General features: G+C 50.8%; 1 protein-coding gene across 2 annotated transcripts; it reads right to left on the bottom strand.

The window, feature by feature from the left end:
* Positions 1-5653: 5653 nt before the first annotated feature.
* On the bottom strand, positions 5654-8754 carry NRSN2 (neurensin 2). Of its 2 annotated transcripts, XM_040637830.1 has the most exons (3): positions 8553-8754; positions 6555-6650; positions 5654-6422 (listed from the first exon to the last, which is right to left on the bottom strand). In XM_040637830.1, exons 1-3 carry the CDS (start codon positions 8736-8738, stop codon positions 6225-6227), a joined length of 480 nt encoding a protein of 159 aa, XP_040493764.1. In that variant the 5' UTR covers positions 8739-8754; the 3' UTR covers positions 5654-6224. The 2 variants fall into 2 exon arrangements, with proteins under 2 accessions (XP_040493764.1, XP_008701475.1); XM_008703253.1 differs by having other exon boundaries at positions 5654-6650.
* Between the last annotated feature and the right edge of the window lie 11440 nt (positions 8755-20194).

Raw genomic sequence — 20194 nt, forward strand, 5'->3', positions numbered from 1 at the left:
GTTGCGGTCAGGTTGGGTGATGGCGTCGTCCAAATCTTCCCTTGCTGGTACCCGTGCTGATTCTGTCCCCTTGTTTCCTCCTTGACTGAGAGCGTTACAACCCGCCCCGCAGCCTGGAACCTCCCAGGGACGTCGGCTGGGGCCGCTGTAGGGCTCCTCTCACTCCCTCGTTTCCTGGTCCGACCTTTGTTTTTCTCAGATGGGAGGGTGACCCTGATTCCTGTTACTCCCTCTTGACAAGAACAATTGTATTATTATCTTTTTTTAATTTAAAAAATAATTTTATTTTTTATTTTTATTTTATTTCATCTTATTTTAAACCAGAACATGTATTGTGTGACTCATCATCGACGTCCTTCAGATGGACTGGAGGCTACCACGGGGGCCCTCCTGGGCTGAGGTGTTGTTCCTTCACAGAATCCAGGCCTGAATCTGTGGTAGATAATTTTTAGATGCCTCATGCGCCCAGTCCCAGTGGTAGTTTGTCTTTTAACCTCGGCACCCTGGTTATACCTTCTCTTCTGCTCGGCAGGATAGCCACATTTGCCCCAGGTCGACTTCTGAAGGTGGTAGGCCTGGGAGCCACGCGGGCGTCTTATTTCGACGCTTTCCAAATGAATGACGCCCCCTTCATCGTCGTCTCCCTTCGGGGCCCGCGACCAAAGAGCTAAAAAATAACTTTAGATTTATAGAAGAGTCCAGAGACTTTACAGAGAGTTCCCATATACCCTCAGCCCTGTCTGCTCACTGTCCTCCAATCAGTGACAGTTTCCTGGTCTTTCCTTGTCTTTTGTGACCTTGGCACTTTGGAAGAGTGCTGGTCAGGTATTCTGGAGCGTGTGTTCACTTGGGCTTTCCGAAGGCCAGGCTGAAGTTATGGAAGTTGGGGGGAAGACCGCCACAGGGTGAAGTGTGCTTCTCATCGCATCACTTCAGGGGGCCGTGGGACCTCAAGACTTGTTACCGGGATGCCAACCTGATCGTTTGGTTCAGGGGGCACCTTGACAGCTTTTTCCATGGTCAGGTCTCCGTTTGTCCCCTTTCCACATTCTAGCTGTCAGAAGCTAAGTCCGGCTCACACTCCAGGGGAGGGGAACCAAGCTTCGGCCCCTGGGGGGGAGGGCATCAGAGGACGTGTGGACGCATGTTAAAGCCACCCTGGAAATGATACGTGTTCGTGGGGGAGATCGTTGGAGACCACGCGAATATCCCTTTTCACCTTAAAGTTTCACCCACTAATCTGAGTGTTCATAGGTGGGTTTGGCCTGCAGCAATTAGTACTGTGGTGTGCTGGGGGCGATTTTTCTAATTCTCTCCATACTCTATTAACTGGAATTCTCCTGTAAGGAAGATTTGTCCCTTCTCCCTCCTTCACTAAATGTATTTGGTCAATAATATATACATTTTTTTACATTTTATTTCATTTTTTTAAATATTTTATTTATTTATTTGAGGGGAGCAGCAAAGAGGGAGAGTGAGAGGGAAACGTAGGCTCCCCGCTGAGCAGACATGGGGCTTGATTTCAGGACCCCGAGATCATGACCTGAGCTGAAGGCAGTTGCTTAAGCGACTGAGCCCCCCAGGTGCCACCTGTTTTTTACATTTAAGTTAATTATTTTTAAAAGTGTAACACATTTTACATGGTTCAAAATTCAGCATGGGTGAAAGAGTATGTGGTGCCAATCTCCCTTCCCATCCTCCCCCCCACCCCCGCCATCCCCAGGCTCCTCCCCAGAGGTGACCAAAGTCAGTAGCGAGTTTATGCTTGTAGTATAAGCAATGTCCATAAATAGTCTTCTTTTTCCACAAAGGGTTTAAAAGTGTTCATAGGTGTTCTGCACCCTACACCTTCTTTTTTTTTTTTTTTTTTTTTTACAATTTTATTTATTTGTTTGAGAGAGAGACAGAGCATGAGTCGTGGGAGGGGCAGAGGGAGCGAGAGAAGCAGACTTCCCGCTGAGCAGGGAGCCCAACATGGGGCTGGAGGCCAGGACCCCAAGATCGCGACCTGAAGCAACCCTATGCCTTTTCATCTAACAATATAACTTGGAGATCAGTTCAGATCAGTACATCAAGATGTTCTCATTCTTCAGCGTAGTGTTCCAGTGTATAAATGTGCCAGGTTTATTAGCTAGTTCCCTACTAGTGAACATGTAGGTTGTTTCCAAATGTTTTCTTTTATAAACAATACTGAGGTGTTCCTACATGTGGAATTTAACCTATGGATATACCGCACAAGAGGGAGGGACCAAAGGGCACGTGTATTTTCCATTTTGATATTGCTGAACTGCTTTTCTTGGAGTCTGCCCCAGTTTACACCCCGTGTTAGTTTCCTGGGGCTGCTGTACATAGTACCACCAACTACATGGCTTAAAACAATAAAAATGTATTGTGTCACAGTTGAGGAGGCTGAAGTCTGAAATCAAGGAGTTGGCAAGGCCAGCCTCCCTTTGCTGTCTTTAGGGAAGAAGACTTTTTTTGCTTCCTCTAGCTTCTGGTGGTTACAGACAGCCGTTGGCATTCCTGGGCTTAGAGATACATCACTCCAGGCTCTGCCTCGTCTTCTCTTGGCTCTGTGTGTCTGGCATGTTCAAATCTCCCTTTCCCTTTCTTATTAGGACCGGTTATTGGATTAGGGCCCATCTTAATCCAATAGGAACTCGTCTTAACTTTATTATATCTGCAAAGACCCTATTTCCAAATAAAGTCACATTCACAGACTCCAGGTGGACATGAACTTCGGGGAAACAGTATTGAACCCAGTACACATCCCCATTAGCAAAGTATGACAGTGAAACAGCCCCCTTTAACATTTTTTAAGGATTCACGAGACAGTTGGCGTTGGTGGGAATGAACTTTGGTTACTGGATTTTGATTCTCTGGGAAGAGATACTCTGTGGGGATGGGGCTTTGTGGGGGCCTGGGATTTATTGGGGTTACAAACCAGGGTTGGCTTCCTCCATGGCAGCTGGGAAGGAAAGCTAATGTGACACAGATATGCTGGGGTGGAGGCCTACCTCCATTTCCGGGGCCATTTTGTCAGTGTGAAATTCCATCCGTGGTCCTGTCCGGCTGTGAGCACCAACTCAAAGTGTCCAGGTCAGAGGTCATACACCGCCTCTCATGAGTTGAAGCTGTCCCTGGGAAGGTTTCCTCTTGCTCAGTGCTTAGTCAAGTGTTGAAACAGATACCAATGTTTAAAAAATGGATACATCTCATGTACAAATTTGAATTCTAACTTCTCTGGGGGAAGAGAAAAGGTCTGTTCACGTTGTCTGACACTTCCACAGGGCAACAAACATTCCTAAACAGGTTTATTGGCATTTGATATCGTCTCCCCAGCTCTGGGCCTTCAGACCAAGGGACAGTGCAACGCAGTGGTGCAGGCTGTGGGCTCAGGAGCTGGACTGCCTCCACTTGAACCCCAGCTCTGCCCCTTGCTACCTGTGCGTCCTCGGGCAAGCTGCTCAATGTTCCCAAGCCTCAGGGTCCTTATCTAGAACCCTATGATTGATTTATTCAACTCATTTCTATCGAGCATCTACTCTGTGCCAGACATTTTCTAGGCACTTGGGATATGTCAGTAAACGAAGTGAGCAAGGGTTCTCATTCTTGCAGAGATCCTACTGTGGCAGGGGTAGACAGGTAACAACGCTAATATAACAGGTAAGTTTTATAGTATACTGAAAGGCGATAAAAACCAAACTTCAAAGTGCACAGGGAATTTGGGGGGGGGGTGCATTTTAAAACAGGCTGCTCCGGGAAGGCCTTGCTGGAAAGGGGAATTGTGCAAACCTGAAGGAGTGAGGGGCATGGCCAGGTGGTGAGCCAGGGGAAGTGTACCAACAGAGGGAACAGCTATGCAAAGGCCTGAGGCAGGAGCTGGCCTTGATTTTGGAGAACAGCCAGGAGGCCGGTCTCAGGGGAGAGGAGACAGGGAGATAGTCGAGGTCATGGGGAAGAGAGGGAGAAGGGAGGGTCAGTAAATCATGTAAGGCCTTACAGGCACTGAGGATTTTCGTTTTACTGTGTGAGGTGGGAGCCATGGGAGGTTCTGAGCAGAGAAGGGCACGACTTCACTTTGGTTATACCCGGATCTGCCTGGATCTGCGAAGATTAGACTTGGGGGGGGGGGGCGTGGGGAGCACAGAAGGGGAAAGCCAGGAGACCAGGCAGAAGCTGGTGTGAAATCTAAGTGAGAGGAGATGGAGACTCAGGCCAGGGAGAAGCTGTGAGGACGGGGAGAAGTGGCTGGATCAGGCTCTATTTGCGAGGTTGGCTATCCCCTGGTTTGGATTCGGAGGGTGAGGAAAGACAGGAGCCAAGGATGGCTCCAAGGGTCTGGCTAGAGCCAGCAGGGAGCGAGAGCTGCCCCCCTCTAAGGAGTGGGTGGCCCTGCAGGGGCGGGTCTGGAGGAGAGGGTTGACAGGAACAGTTGAGCCGGGACTCGACATGTGGGTGAACACAGCTGGAAATACAAACCTGCCTTCTGGGAGCCTGATTTGGGAATAATAGTTCTCACCTCATAGATTGTGGTGAGGGTAAATGAATGAATTTGTGTCTGTAAAGCACTGAGAACAGCGCCTGGCCTCTGGTAAGCGCTCATAGGGGTTAGCTGTTCACGTTGCCCTGGAAAAGATCCCAGCTTTGGCTTTGGCTCCCTCTCCCAGAACTCTGGGCTTCACGTCCCTCTCAGGGATGGGGGCGGTAGGTTGTCAAGATGGTGGAGAAATTTCCTTCCCACCAAGTTAGCATTTAAACCCACCCTTGGGCCATTTCTCTGACCACTAGTTAACTCATCTGTAAAATGAAGATAATAGCCCCCTTTCTCAGAGTTATCGTGAGGAGCTGATGAGAAATAGTGGATTTAAGCGCCCAGCACAAGGGAGGAGCTCCTAACAGTCTTTTTTCCTCTCCACCCATGCCCCATGGTCAGGGAGAAAAGAAGCAAAGTCATATCCGTCCCAGCTGTTTATTGAAAGGGAAAGTAAGATGGAAGGGGTGCCAGATGGGGAAGGGGCGTGGGGCACAAGGGCAGCAGTGCCTGCCTGGTGGGGGAAAACGGAGGACCCTCCCAAGAGACCCCTCCAAGCTGGAGGTGCGACCGAGGGGGGCGGGGCGAGGGTGGGGGGGGTGGGTCCATCGGCTCCTCTCTCCAGCTGTCTTGGAGCTCCCCCTAGTGGTAAGAGTGGAGATGATGCGTCCGACTGGGGAGCCCGCAGGATGGAGGTGCTGGTGCCCCCAGCAGGACTTGTGGGCGATGGTTTCTAAGTGAGTGGATTTTGAGGGGCAAAGACATCCCAGTTCTCCTGCCCCTTGGCTCTTAGAGACCATTTAAATGCATGTTCAAATTATCTTCTGAGCTCCCTAGGACCATCAGGCCTCCAACCAGGCTCTCTGGACCAACTGTCTCCCACCCTTGGAGGTCCCCTGGAAGCCAGGAAAGTGTCCGACAGGTCCCTGTTCCATCTGGAGGACAAGAGCTGGCCCAGGAGAAGGCAGAGGATGTGGGTCCAAATTCCTGCGGGCTGCCAGCCTCCCTCAGCCACCTCATCTGTACACTAGGCTAATGAGAGCCCGTGATGGGCTGGACTGAGGGGCTCTGATGCCATCACGCACAGAGAAGACATTCTGCAGGAGGTGCCTGTTTTCACACCATCCTGGAAGGGAAGTCCCAGTGAGCGTTTTTGACCCATCCTCAGGCATCTTGGAGCAGCTGACGGAGGAAGGGTCAGGGGATGAGAAAGACTCCACTACCCCTCCCCCCACTTTGTCTATGGAGAGTAATCCTTATTTGTGGGAAGAATAGCAAAGTCATGGAACTCCAGAATCAGATCCAAACCCCTCATAGTACGGAGACAGGAACTGATGGTCTGAAAGGAAAAGGGGCTCACCCGGGGTCGCACGGAGTAGAATGGGGATAGACTGAGGGGAATGTTTTCTGCTCCTGAAGGCTCTTGGGAAGGAGAGGTGGGTGAGAAGGTTTGGGAGGACTTGGGGAAAGTTGGCATCGTGGATGAGTCGGGGCCCAACCCCTGGGAAGGGGCACTAGGATTTGAGCTCCAGACTCTCTCGACCTAGAGTTGGGAATTCTGGGGGCATAGGTGGAAGGGCCCCTGCTTTAGGGGAGAAGCTTGGGAGACGATTGGAAGGCCGGGTGTGGTGGGACAGAGGACTGGCCCAGAGCCAGGAGGTCTGGCTCCTCCTCCAGCCTTGTGGGCAGCTCAGGAGCCCCGCTTGGGCTGGATGGTCTGCACAGAGGACTGCCCGAAGGGGCTGGCAGGGGGTGAAAACCAACACTGGCCGTTGGCATCACGGAAGATGGGGGACAGCTGCTGCTCTGGCTCATCCCCGAAGATCTCCACGTGGCCATCAGCTTCGGTGTCCAAGGGTTCTGCCTTGGTGTCCTGGCTCAGCCAGCCAGTCATGGCCCAGAACAGGCAAATGGCCAGCAGGATCCCAGCCGCCATGCAGAGCGCTGTGCCTGCCAAGCGGCAGATGCTCAGAGCCCGGTTGTAGTCGGCTGCCCGATGATCCAACACCAGGAACTCCCCCTCTCCGATGCCCTCCAGCTTGGGGGGCACTGCATAGCCGGTGGTCAGGGCTGCCACACCCAGCAGCAGAAGCAGGGTCCCTGAAGACAGACTGATCTGGAGAGAAGCAGACAGACTAGGAGGTAGTTAGGGTCAGCCTGACTGGTGATCCCAACTGGACCTAAAGGTAATGCCTTAGTCTAACCTTAAGAGATGGGAATCACAGGGGAGTCACAGAACAGGCCCTCTAGGACCTAACTGATGAGAGGCACAAACTGTCATGTTCTATTTGGACTCTTGAGGCCCCCAGATCAATGTCCTTTCCAATAACCACTTAGCAGTAGGTTTTTCCTGTCTACCTTGAGTTTCCCTCCATCATTATTTGGGTCCCCTCTCATCTCTCTGTCGTGTCTGCCCTCTATCTCTCAGTCGGGATAACTCCTACACATCCCTCAGATCTCATCTCAAACCTCACCTCCTCAGGGAAGCCTTCCAGGATGCCCCTGGCCTGGGTCAGGTCCCCTACTTTGCATTTGTACAAGCACTGTGCACATCCGTGCTTCAGTGCACTCCCCTTGGTGCACGCTTGAACAAGTACTTTCATTACTAGGTAAGTGACGTCTGCCTGCCCCAATGGAATGAGAGCTGGAGAGCTGGGAGAACAGACACTGAATGTTTTGGGTCACTGGGTGTCTTCCTAGCACGGCGCTGGTACAGAGCAGTAGCTGAGTGATGTTTGCAGAATGACTAAATGAACCACAGCTAGGAGCTCCTAGAGGATGGAGACCACATCTTAAATTCTCTGTCCTCAAGAGCCTAACACATTGCTTGGCAATTAGAAGAGGCTCGAAGTTTTAAAATACATACTCACTTCCTCCTGGGAGTCTTCCCTGATCACCCCAGTATCTGAGAGCATTTCCTCTCCTGGCACCCTCTGTTCATTTGGCCTGAAGTTGTGCATTCACTCTACATATCTTGGCACTTTGCCTCCCCACTAGAGTGAAGCCCTTTGAGAGCAGAGGGGTAGGACCCTCTGCCTCAGTCTCCTTACAGGATTTAGCAAAGAGCTATGCCCATTGTAGGGACTCAGCTTACCGCCACCTCCACCCCTTTCCCTTCACTCTGCGGCCTGACTGACCACTCTCCCTGCTGTTAGAGACACTGACTGCCAACTGTACCCCAGTATATCATTGTGAAGCCACAGTAGTAAAGTTTAACTGAGATGAACCCCACTTCCTGCCAGTCAGTGTATACTATCCCTCCGGCCACGGTAATTAGTTCAAAGACGGAAAATGATCCAACCAGAGCCAATGCAATGCTTGATAGGACTTCTGGAAACGGAAAGCAGTGCCTCTTTTCCGAAGGAAATACCGGAGGAAATTCTGATTTCCTGTGGATGGTGCGGAGTGACACGTGGAGGGTCAGCAGGGTAGCAGCTACTTGGGGAACATGTGAGTAGGTCCTGAAGCTAAAGGGGCCACAGGGGTGGGGGCACCATGGGGAGCCTGAGGACTAAGAGAAATCTCGAACTACTGGATTGAACTTTGCCTGAACTTGCTCAACTTCTGGTCTTTTCAATAAAATGAGCGATATTTTCCCTTTACTGATTAAACCCATGTGAGATTTTGTGGGTTTTTTTAAAGATTTTCTTTTTAGGTAATCTCCATACCTATACCCGGTGTGGGGCTCAAACCTACAACCTTGAGATCAAGAGTCACATGTTCCACCAACAAGCCAGCAAGGTGCCCCAAATGTGTATGGTTTTGAATGACTCATCAACAGTAGCCATTTTCCAATTTTTTTTTTTTAAGTAGGCTGTGTGGCTTGAACTCAGGACCCTGAAATCAAGAGTCGCATGCTCTACCAGCTGAGTCAGCCGGGTGCCCCCTAATTCGGTTTTTGTTGCTTGCACGTGCAAGACTCCTACCTGCTACACCGTCCCTCTTCTTTCTATCCACTGATCCCATCTCCTCCCTGCAGCCACACGAAATCACAGGAGCTGTTCCTCCTCTGCCTTACCTTCCAGCACAGTGTGGGCCACTGTCGGCGGGAACACAGGACAGGAGGCCCCTCAGGGTCGTCGCTGAGGGCCGTACCTGCGCAGTCTTCATAGAAGAGGTGCAGGTAGGAGCGGACCCCATACCATTTGCCGTCTTCCACACTGGGGCCGCGGCTACAGCTGCAGGAACGGTCACAGCCCAGCATTGCGGATCTCTGTGGGGGGAAGCAGGGTGCAGCGGACAGAGGGAGGGATCCGTGAGACCCTCCCAGGCCCCCTGAGTCTTTGTGCGTCGTCCACGTTTCCTCCCATTTTAGATAACCCACGCTCATACCACAGCCTGACCTTCCAGACACGGGTTCGTCTTTCCTTATGTACACTGTGAAGGAGCCGACGCGCAGGAGTGCTAAGGCCAGGGCTTAACAACGGTAGGTGCCAGCAAATGTGCTTGTCTGGTCTGGAGGCCACCCAGGGGCTGGGACTATGGGTTCTGGAGCCTGACTGTCCGGATTGGAATCCCAGATCTACCACTTCCTGGCAGTGTGACCTTAGACAAGTGCTCTCACCTCTCCAAAACTTGGTTTCCTTACCTGGAGAGCAGGGCTAATAATCACACCTGCTTCACACAGTTAGTTACTGTATCGGAGGCCAAGAAATAGTACCAGTTGTCATTACTATTACTGTCATTTCTTCATTATTATTTTTATCCTAAATGTTTCGAGCCCCATATCTGGAGTAAAAGGTTCTTATCCCCATCTCCTCTCAAAATCTTTCCCTCTTTCAGGTACTCTTGGGGGTAACTGTCATGGCTGACACTTGTCCAGTCAGGCCGAGCTCCCAAGGTGCGAGGTTCTAAAATATCCCTCCCCAGGGCTGCCCCTCACAAGGGAACCGCCTCCAAGACTCAAGTCTTCTTGACTCCAAAGGAGGTGAAAGCCAGGGGCCCTCTTAAGCTCGAGGGTGTTTAGATTTCTAGGGAAAGCTATCTAAGAACCCCTCCTTTTTGAATAATACATTTTTATTGAGGTATACTTGACTTATAACATCATATTAGTTTCAGGTGTATGGCATAATGATTTGGTATTTGTAATGATCACCATAATAAGTCTAGTTAACATCTGTCACCGTACCCAGTTACCAATAAATGTCTTTCCTTGTGAGAGAACTTTTAAGATCTACTCTCTTAGCAACGTTCAAATTTGCAATACTGTATTATTAACTAGTCACCATGCTATACATTATATCCTCGTGACTTATTTATTTTATAACTGGAGTTTGTACCTTTGGCCCCCTTCACACATTTTGCCCTGCCTCTGGCAACCACTAATCTTAAGAATCTCTGTTTTCACAGATGGAGACACTGAGGACTTGGTAATGGAAAGAACTTGTGTATCTACACACAGATAGCACTGAAACCAAAGTGGGGAACAAGGGGAGGGGTGGGGGCAGGGGAGGGAGGTCGTTTGTGTTGGGGAAGGACTGGGCTTCTGCGTCAGCACCCACCCACCCCACCCACCCCACCCCCAGCAGCTTCAAAATAAAACAATGAGCCGGGGCGCATGGGTGGCTCAATCGGTTGAGCTTCTGACTCTTGATTTCAGCGCAGGTCATGACCTCAGAGGTCATGAGCTTGAGCCCCCAACAGGTCAGCATGCAGGGTCTGCTTGAGATTCTCTCTTTCCCTCTCCCTTTCTTTACCCCTCACGGGCTCTCTCTCTCACTAAATACATAAAATCTTAAGAAAAAAAAAAGCAATATGAAGGATAAGACAAATTTCTAGACCTCCCCCCTAATTTCCAATCACATGTGGCTTTCAATTTCCTGCATAGAGAGACTCATCAGCACACACATACACACACAGCACAGACAGGCCATCTATATACACACACAAATCAAACAGAGACATACCACATACACACACACCAGAGACACCAACACGGATACACAAATACGACAGAGACATACCCAGACAGGCACACATGCACCACATAGAGACATACGCAGACAGACACACTTAGCACAGAGAAACAGACACACAGACACACCACACACAAAGATACTCCACGGACAAACACACACACACACAGAGCGAAAGTGTGTGTTGGGGTGATTCTTGGAGCCCCCACACATCCACACGAGCGCCATAAGGGCTCTTCTTAAAGCCTGTCTATAAATCGCAGTTCTTCACAACCCTCACCCACAGCTCAGGGAAAAAGAGAAGAAAAAATATGTATAATATATATATTATATAATATATGTTTTGGACAGAGAATGGAAAAACGAAAGAGAGCCCAAAAACGAAAGAGAAGGAAGAAGACGAGTGGTCCCGCGAGAGAGCAGGGATCTCCCTGGGAGGCGGGTGGGGCGGGGCTCCTAGGGGGTGTGGCCAGTCCGGGAACCGCCCCCGGCCCGGGCGCTCCGGAGGCCCGGGCGGGGAGAATGAATGGGGGCCCGGCGGCAGTCAGAGTCAAAGCAGCAACTATTAATTAAAGACCCTAGGGGAGGGGGCAGGGAAGAGAGGCTCAGGGATTGTTGGTCTGGGTTAGCTCCTTCCCTGCAACTCACTGTCCCTCTCTCCCAAATATACCTAATCACTCAATCTTGCTGACACTGGAGAAGGAAGGTGACCTTGACGCTGTCTCCCCCTCGGCCTGGCCCCTCCTCCTCCCGTGTTAAGGTTGCAAGAAGGCGGTCTGGCGGTCATGGGGAGGGAGAGAGAGGATGCTCCGGACACGGCGCGGGTATCCGGGACGTGGGTTGCCATAGGAACCTCTGGGGAGGTGTCCCTAGGCGGGCGGGAGGGAGGAGCTCAGTGTGAAAGGAGCGGGAAGAGGAGGGGGCTCCATGGTCCGAGGGGGGAGACTGCGCAGTATGGCGAGCGGAGGGAGGAGTACGCGGAGGTGACAGGCTCGAGGGCCTGCAGATGGATGGAATCTATTGCCTACACGGCCTCACTCAGTTCTCCTTCCCAGACCCCCAGACCTGGCCACTCCAGTGTCCAGCGCTGCCGGGGCTGGGAGAAGGGGCACCCTCTTGGGGGGCGAGGGCTGCGAAATCGGGCCAATTCCTCCCGCTCTCCACCGCACCACTGTTTCTGACCGGACCACCAGTTCCCTGGTCGAGATTAACTGCATCCTTTCCCCGGGGGGAAACTGAGGCACGGAAAGGTGGGAATAGGTTTTTAGTAAAGAAGTGGGTAGGAGTCTTGTCCTCTGAAGCCTCTTCCCATCCTCTCAGCACTGAGGTATCTCCGCGAGACGGGGCTGGTGAGATCTCTGCCCCCTGCTACTTCTCTGGGACCTCACCTCCCACAGCCCAAGGCACACCAAGGCTTGGGCGCCGCCGTCCTGTCCCAGACTGGACGTGGCGGGGCTGGGGATGAGGGCTGAGGTGGGGTTCCCCGGAACCCGGGAGAAGGCGGGGTGGGGGTCGGGGCGCGCGTGGAGCAGGGCTGAGCTCACCTCTCTGCCTGCTGTCTCCGCCGAGCGGGAGTCAGAACGAGAACGGAGCAGAAGCTGGTTCTGTCGGCGCCTGCGCCGCAGTCGGGGGCGGGGGTGATACAGGGGTGGGAGGGGGGCACCCGCCCGCCCCAAGGGCTGGCTCTGCAGATTGCGGACCCCTGCAGCATGGAGAGCCCCTGTCTCCTTCCAGAGTTCCCTTCTCTCTCTGAGACCCCAGGCCGCTCTTGGAAACCGCATCGCCTCCCCAGAACGCACCCCCTCCTGCAGTCCCTCAAACCCCTGATCCGACTCTCCATCACTCCCTCAGTCTCCCACCCCACTGACTGAAGACCCTTGCCTTCGCTGAGCCGTCATTTGCGCATTGTATCCTCAGCCCCCTCTCTAGTTCTCCATCCCCTTCATGGAGGCCCTAACCATAAGTATACAAATGCTATCTTGCGGAGCCCCCAGCTTCTCCACAGACTCCGGTCTCTCTCTCTCTCTCAGCCCTCACCCATGCTGAGCCCCCCTCTCTCTCAGAAGCTCCCTACCTCTTACTGAAATCCTCACCTCTCACTGAGTCCCCCATCCTCTCTCCATTCTCTTTCCCTCTTTGAGCCCCTGACCCTTGCTAAGGATCAGCCCCTCTTACCTTGAGAAGGGAGTTCAGGCTGGGGAGAAGGGGTTGGGAGAGAAGCTTCCTTTCCCCTCTGGAAGGCACAAATGAGTTCACCTGCCTTGTTCTCTCTCCTAACCTACCCCCAGTTCTGCCCTGGGCCGTGTGTGCCTGTGGCCCATCTCTCTGGAGAACCAGCCCTTTCCAGACACCTGTGTCTACTTCATTCCTTGTCATGTGCCCACAGCGTTGGTTTTGTCTCATACTTGCTGTGCGGTCTTAGGAGAGTCACTGCACTGCTCTAAGTTTCCTCAAACACCAAGGCACAAACATGCCTTCATGTCTTGGACATCCATTCCGTCACTCCATGTGCTGGGGGCCGGGGATACAGAGATGAATAAACTGCAAGATGAGGCCAGATTTTTTTCATTCATTGTATCCCAGAGCGTCATGTAGTGCCCGGCATTGACAAGGCAGCTCAATCTGTATTTACTGAACATAGACTAGTAATAGTAACAAATATATGATATTTATTATGTGCAAAGAGCTTGTCTAAGTGCTTTACATGTACTACTTACTCATTTAACTGTGTGTGAGAGAGAGACCGAGACAGACAGACAGACAGAGACAGAGAGAGGAAGTCCTAGAGCCCAAAACTAAAGGCCTTGAGCAGTGACAGGTGATGAAGCTGGAGAGGCAGGCACACCTGCGACTGTTCAGGGCCTCATAAGCCAAGGTAAGGAGTTTGCAGTTCAACCTGAGTCGTGGGGACCCATGGAAGCATTGGGAGGAGGGATGTCATCTGAATTGCACACTGAAAAGTTCCCTCCAGCTGCTGATCTCTCAGGAGAACAGGATAGAATGCTCCAGAGTGGCAGCAGAGAGATCAGTGAGGAGCCTCCCTATCAGAGATGACTGTGTCTTGGCCTCATGGGCTTGCCGAGAAATGAACGGATCCAAGAGGTGTTAGGGGGTAAAATGAACTACAGGAATAGCAGAAGATTGGAAACACCTGTGCTAGTTTTAAAACCATGGCAACACATTCTTCAGCACTTCTGTGCAGAGGTGAGATCTAGGTACCCTTTCTTTGTATCTTGCGTGAGCTGTGGACAGCATGGGGCAAGTGATACTCTGATTTCCAAGGCTAGGACATAAAAGGACGTGCACTTTGGTGACCCGAGGAGCCATGGAAGAAGTTTCTCTACCTGGAGGCTGCCATGCTGGGGGGAAGCCCAAAACACATGGAGATCCCAGCTGAGTGTGGCCTTTGAGTCATCCCAGTTCAGGCATCAGATGAGTGAAGAAGCAACCAGATGATTCCAGTCCAGAACTGTTTGTTTTGGGTTTTTTTTTTTAAGATTTTATTTATTTATTCGACAGAGATAGAGACAGCCAGCGAGAGAGGGAACACAAGCAGGGGGAGTGGGAGAGGAAGAAGCAGGCTCATAGAGGAGGAGCCTGATGTGGGGCTCGATCCCAGAACGCCAGGATCACGCCCTGAGCCGAAGGCAGAGGCTTAACCGCTGTGCCACCCAGGCGCCCCTCCAGTCCAGAACTGTTTGAATCAATTTCAGCTCTGATGATGATGGGAGAGGGGATGGATGAGGTTCCAGAGGAGAAGGAAAGGGATGAGGTCAAGTGTAGAGGAGGGATGGGCTTTGAGCCAGCACGGGAAGGATCCAGTATCCTCTGAGACCCCGGGGAAAGAGGGAGGGTAGCCACTGAGAAGAGATACAATGTGGTGTTTATTAAAGTTGAACTCTGCATTAAACAGATGCAGGTTTGAATCTTGGTTCTGCCACTCGCTGCTTGCATGATTTAACTGCTCTGAGCCTCCGTTTCCCCGACCATAAAATAGAGATAATATCAGCGGTTGCCTCTCAGAGGGAAACTGTTGTCACTACTACTATCACTGTTGCGTTAGTTTATAGGTAAGCAGGGTAGGGGGTTGAGTGATAAGACATCTGATAAATTGAATGCTCTGGAGAAAAACAAGAAGCATCATCTATTAAGAAAGAGGAAGGTTTTAGGGGTGCCTGGCTGGTTCAGTCAGTGGAGTATGTGACTTTTTTTTTTTAAAGGTTTTATTTATTTATGTGACAGAGAGACAGCCAGCGAGAGAGGGAACACAGCAGGGGAGTGGGAGAGGATGAAGCAGGCTCCCAGCGGAGGAGCCCGATGTGGGACTCAATCCCGGAACGCCAGGATCACACCCTGAGCCGAAGGCAGACGCTTAACGACTGCGCTACCCAGGCGCCCCGGAGTATGTGACTTTTGATCCTTGGGTTGTGAGTTTGAGCCCCATGTTGGATATAACAATGACTTAAAGTGGAAATTATTTTAAAAAAAGAAAGAGGAAGGTTTTAGTTCAACAGGAGGCTTAAAAAGGGAGGTGAAGCAGACACAAAAGGCCATGTATTGTATGTTTCCATATATATATGAAATAGCCAGAGTCAGAAAACCCATAGAGACAGAAAACAGATTAGTGGTTCCTAGGGGCTGGGGAAAGGGAGGAATGGGAAGTGACAGTTTCACGGGTTTCCTTTTAGAGTGATAGAAATATACTAGAACTAGATAGTGGTGATGGATGCATAACACTGTGAATGTACCCTAACTAATGATAAGTTTTGTTATGTAAATTTTACCACAATCTTTTCAAAGTGTGGTAAAGATTTGGAATAATCAATAATAATGGTGAGCATTTACCATGTGCCCGCATAATTTATCTTCTCAATAACCTAATGAGGTCACTTGTGTGAGGTCACACACCTGAGGTCATTCCGTCACAAGGTGGCAGAATCCGAATTTGCTCTGATGGCTCTGAGGCCATGATCTGTAGAGACAATAGTGTGCATGGCTGTGACTTTCTTTGGCAGTGTCAGGAGAAATGGGAATGAAGAAAGAGGCTGCTAGGACCCCAGCTCCTGGGTGAGGGTTCTCCTGGATCGGTGGGGTGGGCTGGGGGTGGTGAATGAGGATGCAGAGAGCAGACAGAAAACAGATCCCATAACGAACCTCAGGATGGATCCCGGCTCAGGGGGGAAGGGTGCCAAGGCAGCTCAGCAGGAGAGCAGATGGATCTGGAGAAGACGCAGGAATTCCAGACGGAGAAGCTCAATGAAGTCCAAAAATAGGCAGATGGGAAGAAAGGGAGCCTGAGGTCAGAGTGTGGGATGTTGTAGTTAAAGATTTTAGATGTAGAAGCCTGTAAGAGATGAGAAGGTTTACTAAGCCAGTGCTATCCAGTCGAAGTTTCTGCAAAGATGGGAATGGTCCAGATCCCAGCTGCCTGAACAGGAGCCACTGACCACTTAAGCATTTGAAATGTGGCTAGTGAGACCAATGAACTGAATTCTAAATTTTATTTCACCTTGATGATTTTATTTACTTATTTATTTTTAAGTAGGCTCTACGCCCAACGTGGGTATTGAACTCACGGCCCCAACTCAAGAGTCACGTGTTCTACCCTCTGAGCCATCCAGGCACCCCCTCATCTTAATCACTTTATACTTAAGTTTAAATAGCCACATTCAGTTCGTGGTCGTCATATTGGGCAGTCACGTGTCGGTGGAACAAACCTTGCTGCCAGGGCCCTCCGTTGAGCCTGTCATCTCAAACTCCCATCATGCATCCCCCTCACCTAGTGCTTTGGCCCTGCCCTCTAGTGGTCTCTTCTCGACATTGTAGCCACTCTGATCCTTAGAGCCTGAGTCAGATTCTCAAAGGGGAGTCTCATTCCCCAGTCATAACTCTCTCATGACATCTCATCTTACTCAGGGCAAAAGGAGAAGCCTGCGGTGGATTAAAGATGGCCACAAACTCTGTCACTCTGCCCTTCGGGGGTGGAGTTTATTCCTCCTCAACCTGAGCTGGCCCCGCCACTGCTTCAACCAACCGAACGTGGTGACAGCAACGCTGTGCCTGGTCTGGAGTAGCTTTCGAGAAGACCAGCTTCCTCTCCCCCCCACTCCTGGAACACTCACTTCTGGAAAGGTCCCTCTTGGACTGCAGTCCCCATGCCGAAGAAGCCCGAGCCACAGGGAGAGGCCACATGCTGGTGGTCCGGTTAACAGCTCCAGCCAACCTTCCAGTCCACAGCTAGCGCCAAGCACGGTATGGGGACAGCACGGTGTGAGTCAGTCATCTCGGACATGTCCGCCCACTTGCGCCCCCAGATGGCATCACGTGAGCAGAAGAACTAACCAATCCCGTAAACCCACAGTATCTTTTTTTTTTTTTTTAAGATTTCATTCATTTATTTGAGAGAGAGCGACCACGAGCAGAGGGAGGGGCAGAGGAAGAAGCAGGCTCCCCCGCAAACCAGGGAGCCCAATATGGGACTTGATCGCAGGACTCCGGGATCACGACCTAAGCCGAAGACAGACGCCCAACTGACTGAGCCACCCAGGAGCTCAACCCACAGTATCTTGAGAGATAATGAAACAGTGTTAAGCTATTAAGTTGAAAGATGGTTTGGTACCCAGCAATGACTACCCCAAACCAGTTCTGACTAGCACCATGATTGCCCTTCCCCCACAACCTTACTTACCTCCGTGATCTCCTCTTCTTCCGTTCCCTCACTCACCAGCCACACCAGCATCCTTGAATGAACTAAGTGCATCAGGCAAACTCCTGTCTCGAGGCGTCAGAGCCTTTGTACTTGTTTCTCTGTTTCATATCTGCATGGCTAGCTTCTGGCTTTATTCGGATCTCTGCTCATATGTCACCTTGTCAAAGAGGCTTTATTTAAACACTGTGGTAGAGACATAGACTGCTCACCAAATTTCCACGTGCATCACATATATTTCTCAGTCCCCTTGAAATTAGACAAAACCATGTGATTAGTTCTGGCCAATGAGATCCAGGTCTCCACAGAGATCCTTGGCCGCAGATTTTCTTGGAAGAGAAAGAGCAGAACTTAACATTCATTTAGTTAACAGAAAACCCTGAAAACAACTGAGGGTGAGAAATTGGGTTGCTAAGAAACCTCCTAGAATGGGGGAGACGTTTGGCATCTATTGCTAGGCAACCTAAAAGAAGCTAGAAAGGCAGGTTTGGCTGCAAGCAGCTTTCCCCCTCCTTTTCATAGGTTCCCTGAATGCCAGACTGGATATGCTCTTAAAACACTTCTCGTCCAACCACCTAACTGCATAGATGGGGAAACTAAGGCCTCAAAAAGCAAGATGATTAGCCCAAATTCCCTCTAATTTCTCAACAGGAGCAAAGACAAATGGCATAGGAGGGCACTGTCGTGGGGAGTGACCCAGCATGCCTGAGGCAGAGCTTTAGGGCCAGCTGAAGAGTCCATAAAACAATAAAGAAGTCAACTGTAAAAGGCCTTGAATGCCAGGCCAAGAATCGAGCCTTCATCCTGAGGGTAATGGGAGCCACTGAAAGGTTTTTAGAGGTAGTCACGTTTGTTTTCTTTCTCTTTCTTCCTTTTTTTTTTCTTTTAAGATTTATTTATTTATTTTTAGAGAGGGAGTGGGTGGAGGGGCAGAGGGAGAGTATCCTAAGCAGACTCCCCTCTGAGGGCAGAGTCAGACACTAGGGCTCGATCTCTCGATCCTGAGCTCATGACTTGAGCTGAAACCAAGAGTCAGGGGCTTAACCAGCTGAGCCACCCAGGAGTCCCAGTTGCATTTGTTTTCAAAAGACCTCTCAGGCTTGGGGGCGCCTGGTGGCACAGTCCACTAAGAGCCAGACTCTTGGTTTCAGCTCAGGTCGTGATCTCAGGGTCATGAGATCCAGCCCTGTCCCAGCTCCAGGCTCAAGCTCCGAGTGTGCCTGAGTTTCTCTTTCCCTCCTCCTCTGCCCCTCCCCCACACGAGCGCCCACACATGCCTACGAGCTCTCTCGAACTCTCTCTATCTTTATTAAAGACAAATAAATCTGGGGCACCTGGGTGGCTCAGTCAGTTGAGTGTCTGCCTTCGGCTCAGGTCATGATCCTGGAGTCTCGGGATATAGTCCTGTATGGGCCTCCCTGCTCAGCGGGGAGCCTGCTTCTCCCTCTGCCCTTCACCCCACTCTCTCTTGCTCTCTCTCTCAAATAAATAAAATAAAATGATTAGTAAATCTTTAAAAAGAGCCCACAGGCTGCAGTGCGGAGACTCAGAACAAAGTCCCAATGCCCACCAGGCCCTTCCTGTTCTTGCCAGTCTCTGTGCTCTCTCCCCACCACCCCCTCCAGCCACAGCCAACTCCCTTCCATGCCCTCTTCTCCTGCAGAATCTTCCCACTTGCCGTGACTGGTGTCTGGAAAGCTTTTCCCTTCATCTGAGTCGGCTTAGTCTTATTGTTCTAGTAATAACTGCTGCCTAACAACAAACTGCCCCAAAACTCAGTAGTGTGAATGACCACTAGAATCACCTGGAGGCTGCTTTCTCATGTGGCTGGCACCCGAACAGGGGCCTGCATCCCCTGGAGCACTACGTGGAGTCTCTCCACGTTTTGGGCTTCCTCAGTGCACGATGATCTTGGGAGTGCTGGACGTCTTACTTGGTGGTTCGATGTAGAAACCTATGGCACTTTTCTGCTACATTCTTTTGGTTACAAGTGGATCATGAAGGTCAGCCCAGACTCAAGAGGAAGGAAATTTATGGAAAGAATGTCAAAGAACCTGTAGCCGTGTTCTGAAACCTCAACAACCTACTGAGGTCTCGGTCACAGCTTAAACATCCACTTCTCCATGAAGTGATCTGACCATGCCCTGTTCCATGTCTGGATTAAGTGCCTCCTCTGTGTGCCCCCCAGCCCCACTGTCCATCTCCATCAATGCATTTCTATCCCTCTGTTTATGTGTCTTTCTCCTCCTCAGGAGTGTGAGTTCAGTGCGGACAGGCCATGTCTCTCTTTTTCACCCTTGTATACCAGCACCGAGCACAGAGCCTGGCAAAAGCAGACCCTTCATAAATGTTTGTTGAATGGGTGAGTGAACGAGTGATTGGATGAGCTAAGGCGAGGTGTCCCATGTAGAAGCCATTCCTTCCTTGTGAAGCTGACATACTAATTAGAGAGAGAGATACAAAATTAAAACTGTATATGATGAATATCACAGTGATAAGTGCTATTAAGAAAAATAGAGCAAAGGGGCGCCTGGGTGGCACAGCGGTTAAGCGTCTGCCTTCGGCTCAGGGCGTGATCCCGGCGTTATGGGATCGAGCCCCACATCAGGCTCCTCCGCTATGAGCCTGCTTCTTCCTCTCCCACTCCCCCTGCTTGTGTTCCCTCTCTCGCTGGCTGTCTCTCTGTGTCAAATAAATAAATAAAATCTTAAAAAAAAAAAAAAAGAAAAATAGAGCAAAGCAAAGGGATAGTGTAAGGGTGTGTGTGTGTGATACTTTATAAGAATGATCAGGGAAGACCTTTTTGAGGTAGTGACGCTGGAGCCAAGACCCGAAGAAGGGAGGGACTAAGCCGTGTGGGTAGCTGGCCGAAGAGCACTTCCAGCAGAGTGAACAGCAAAGGGCTGGCTGTTCAAAAGGGCTGAAGTGGGCATGTGCTTGGTGGTTTTAGGGAACAGCAAGGAAGCCAGTGTGGCTACAGTATGGCAAGGGAAGGAAAAAGCAGGAGATGAATCCCGTGGGGGCCACAACCCATATCAC

The sequence above is a fragment of the Ursus maritimus genome, unplaced genomic scaffold (assembly GCF_017311325.1).
Source record: "Ursus maritimus isolate PB19 unplaced genomic scaffold, ASM1731132v1 scaffold_22, whole genome shotgun sequence".
NCBI lineage: Eukaryota > Metazoa > Chordata > Mammalia > Carnivora > Ursidae > Ursus > Ursus maritimus.

What these genes read in the sequence shown, in the direction of transcription:
- NRSN2 (XM_008703253.1), bottom strand. Translation starts at nt 8,738, where the DNA reads ATGCTGGGCTGTGACCGTTCCTGCAGCTGTAGCCGCGGCCCCAGTGTG. An exon ending in GGCCCACACTGTGCTGGAAG is followed by an intron (nt 6,651 to 8,552) that starts GTAAGGCAGAGG and finishes GCTTCTCTCCAG; the next exon opens with ATCAGTCTGTCTTCAGGGAC.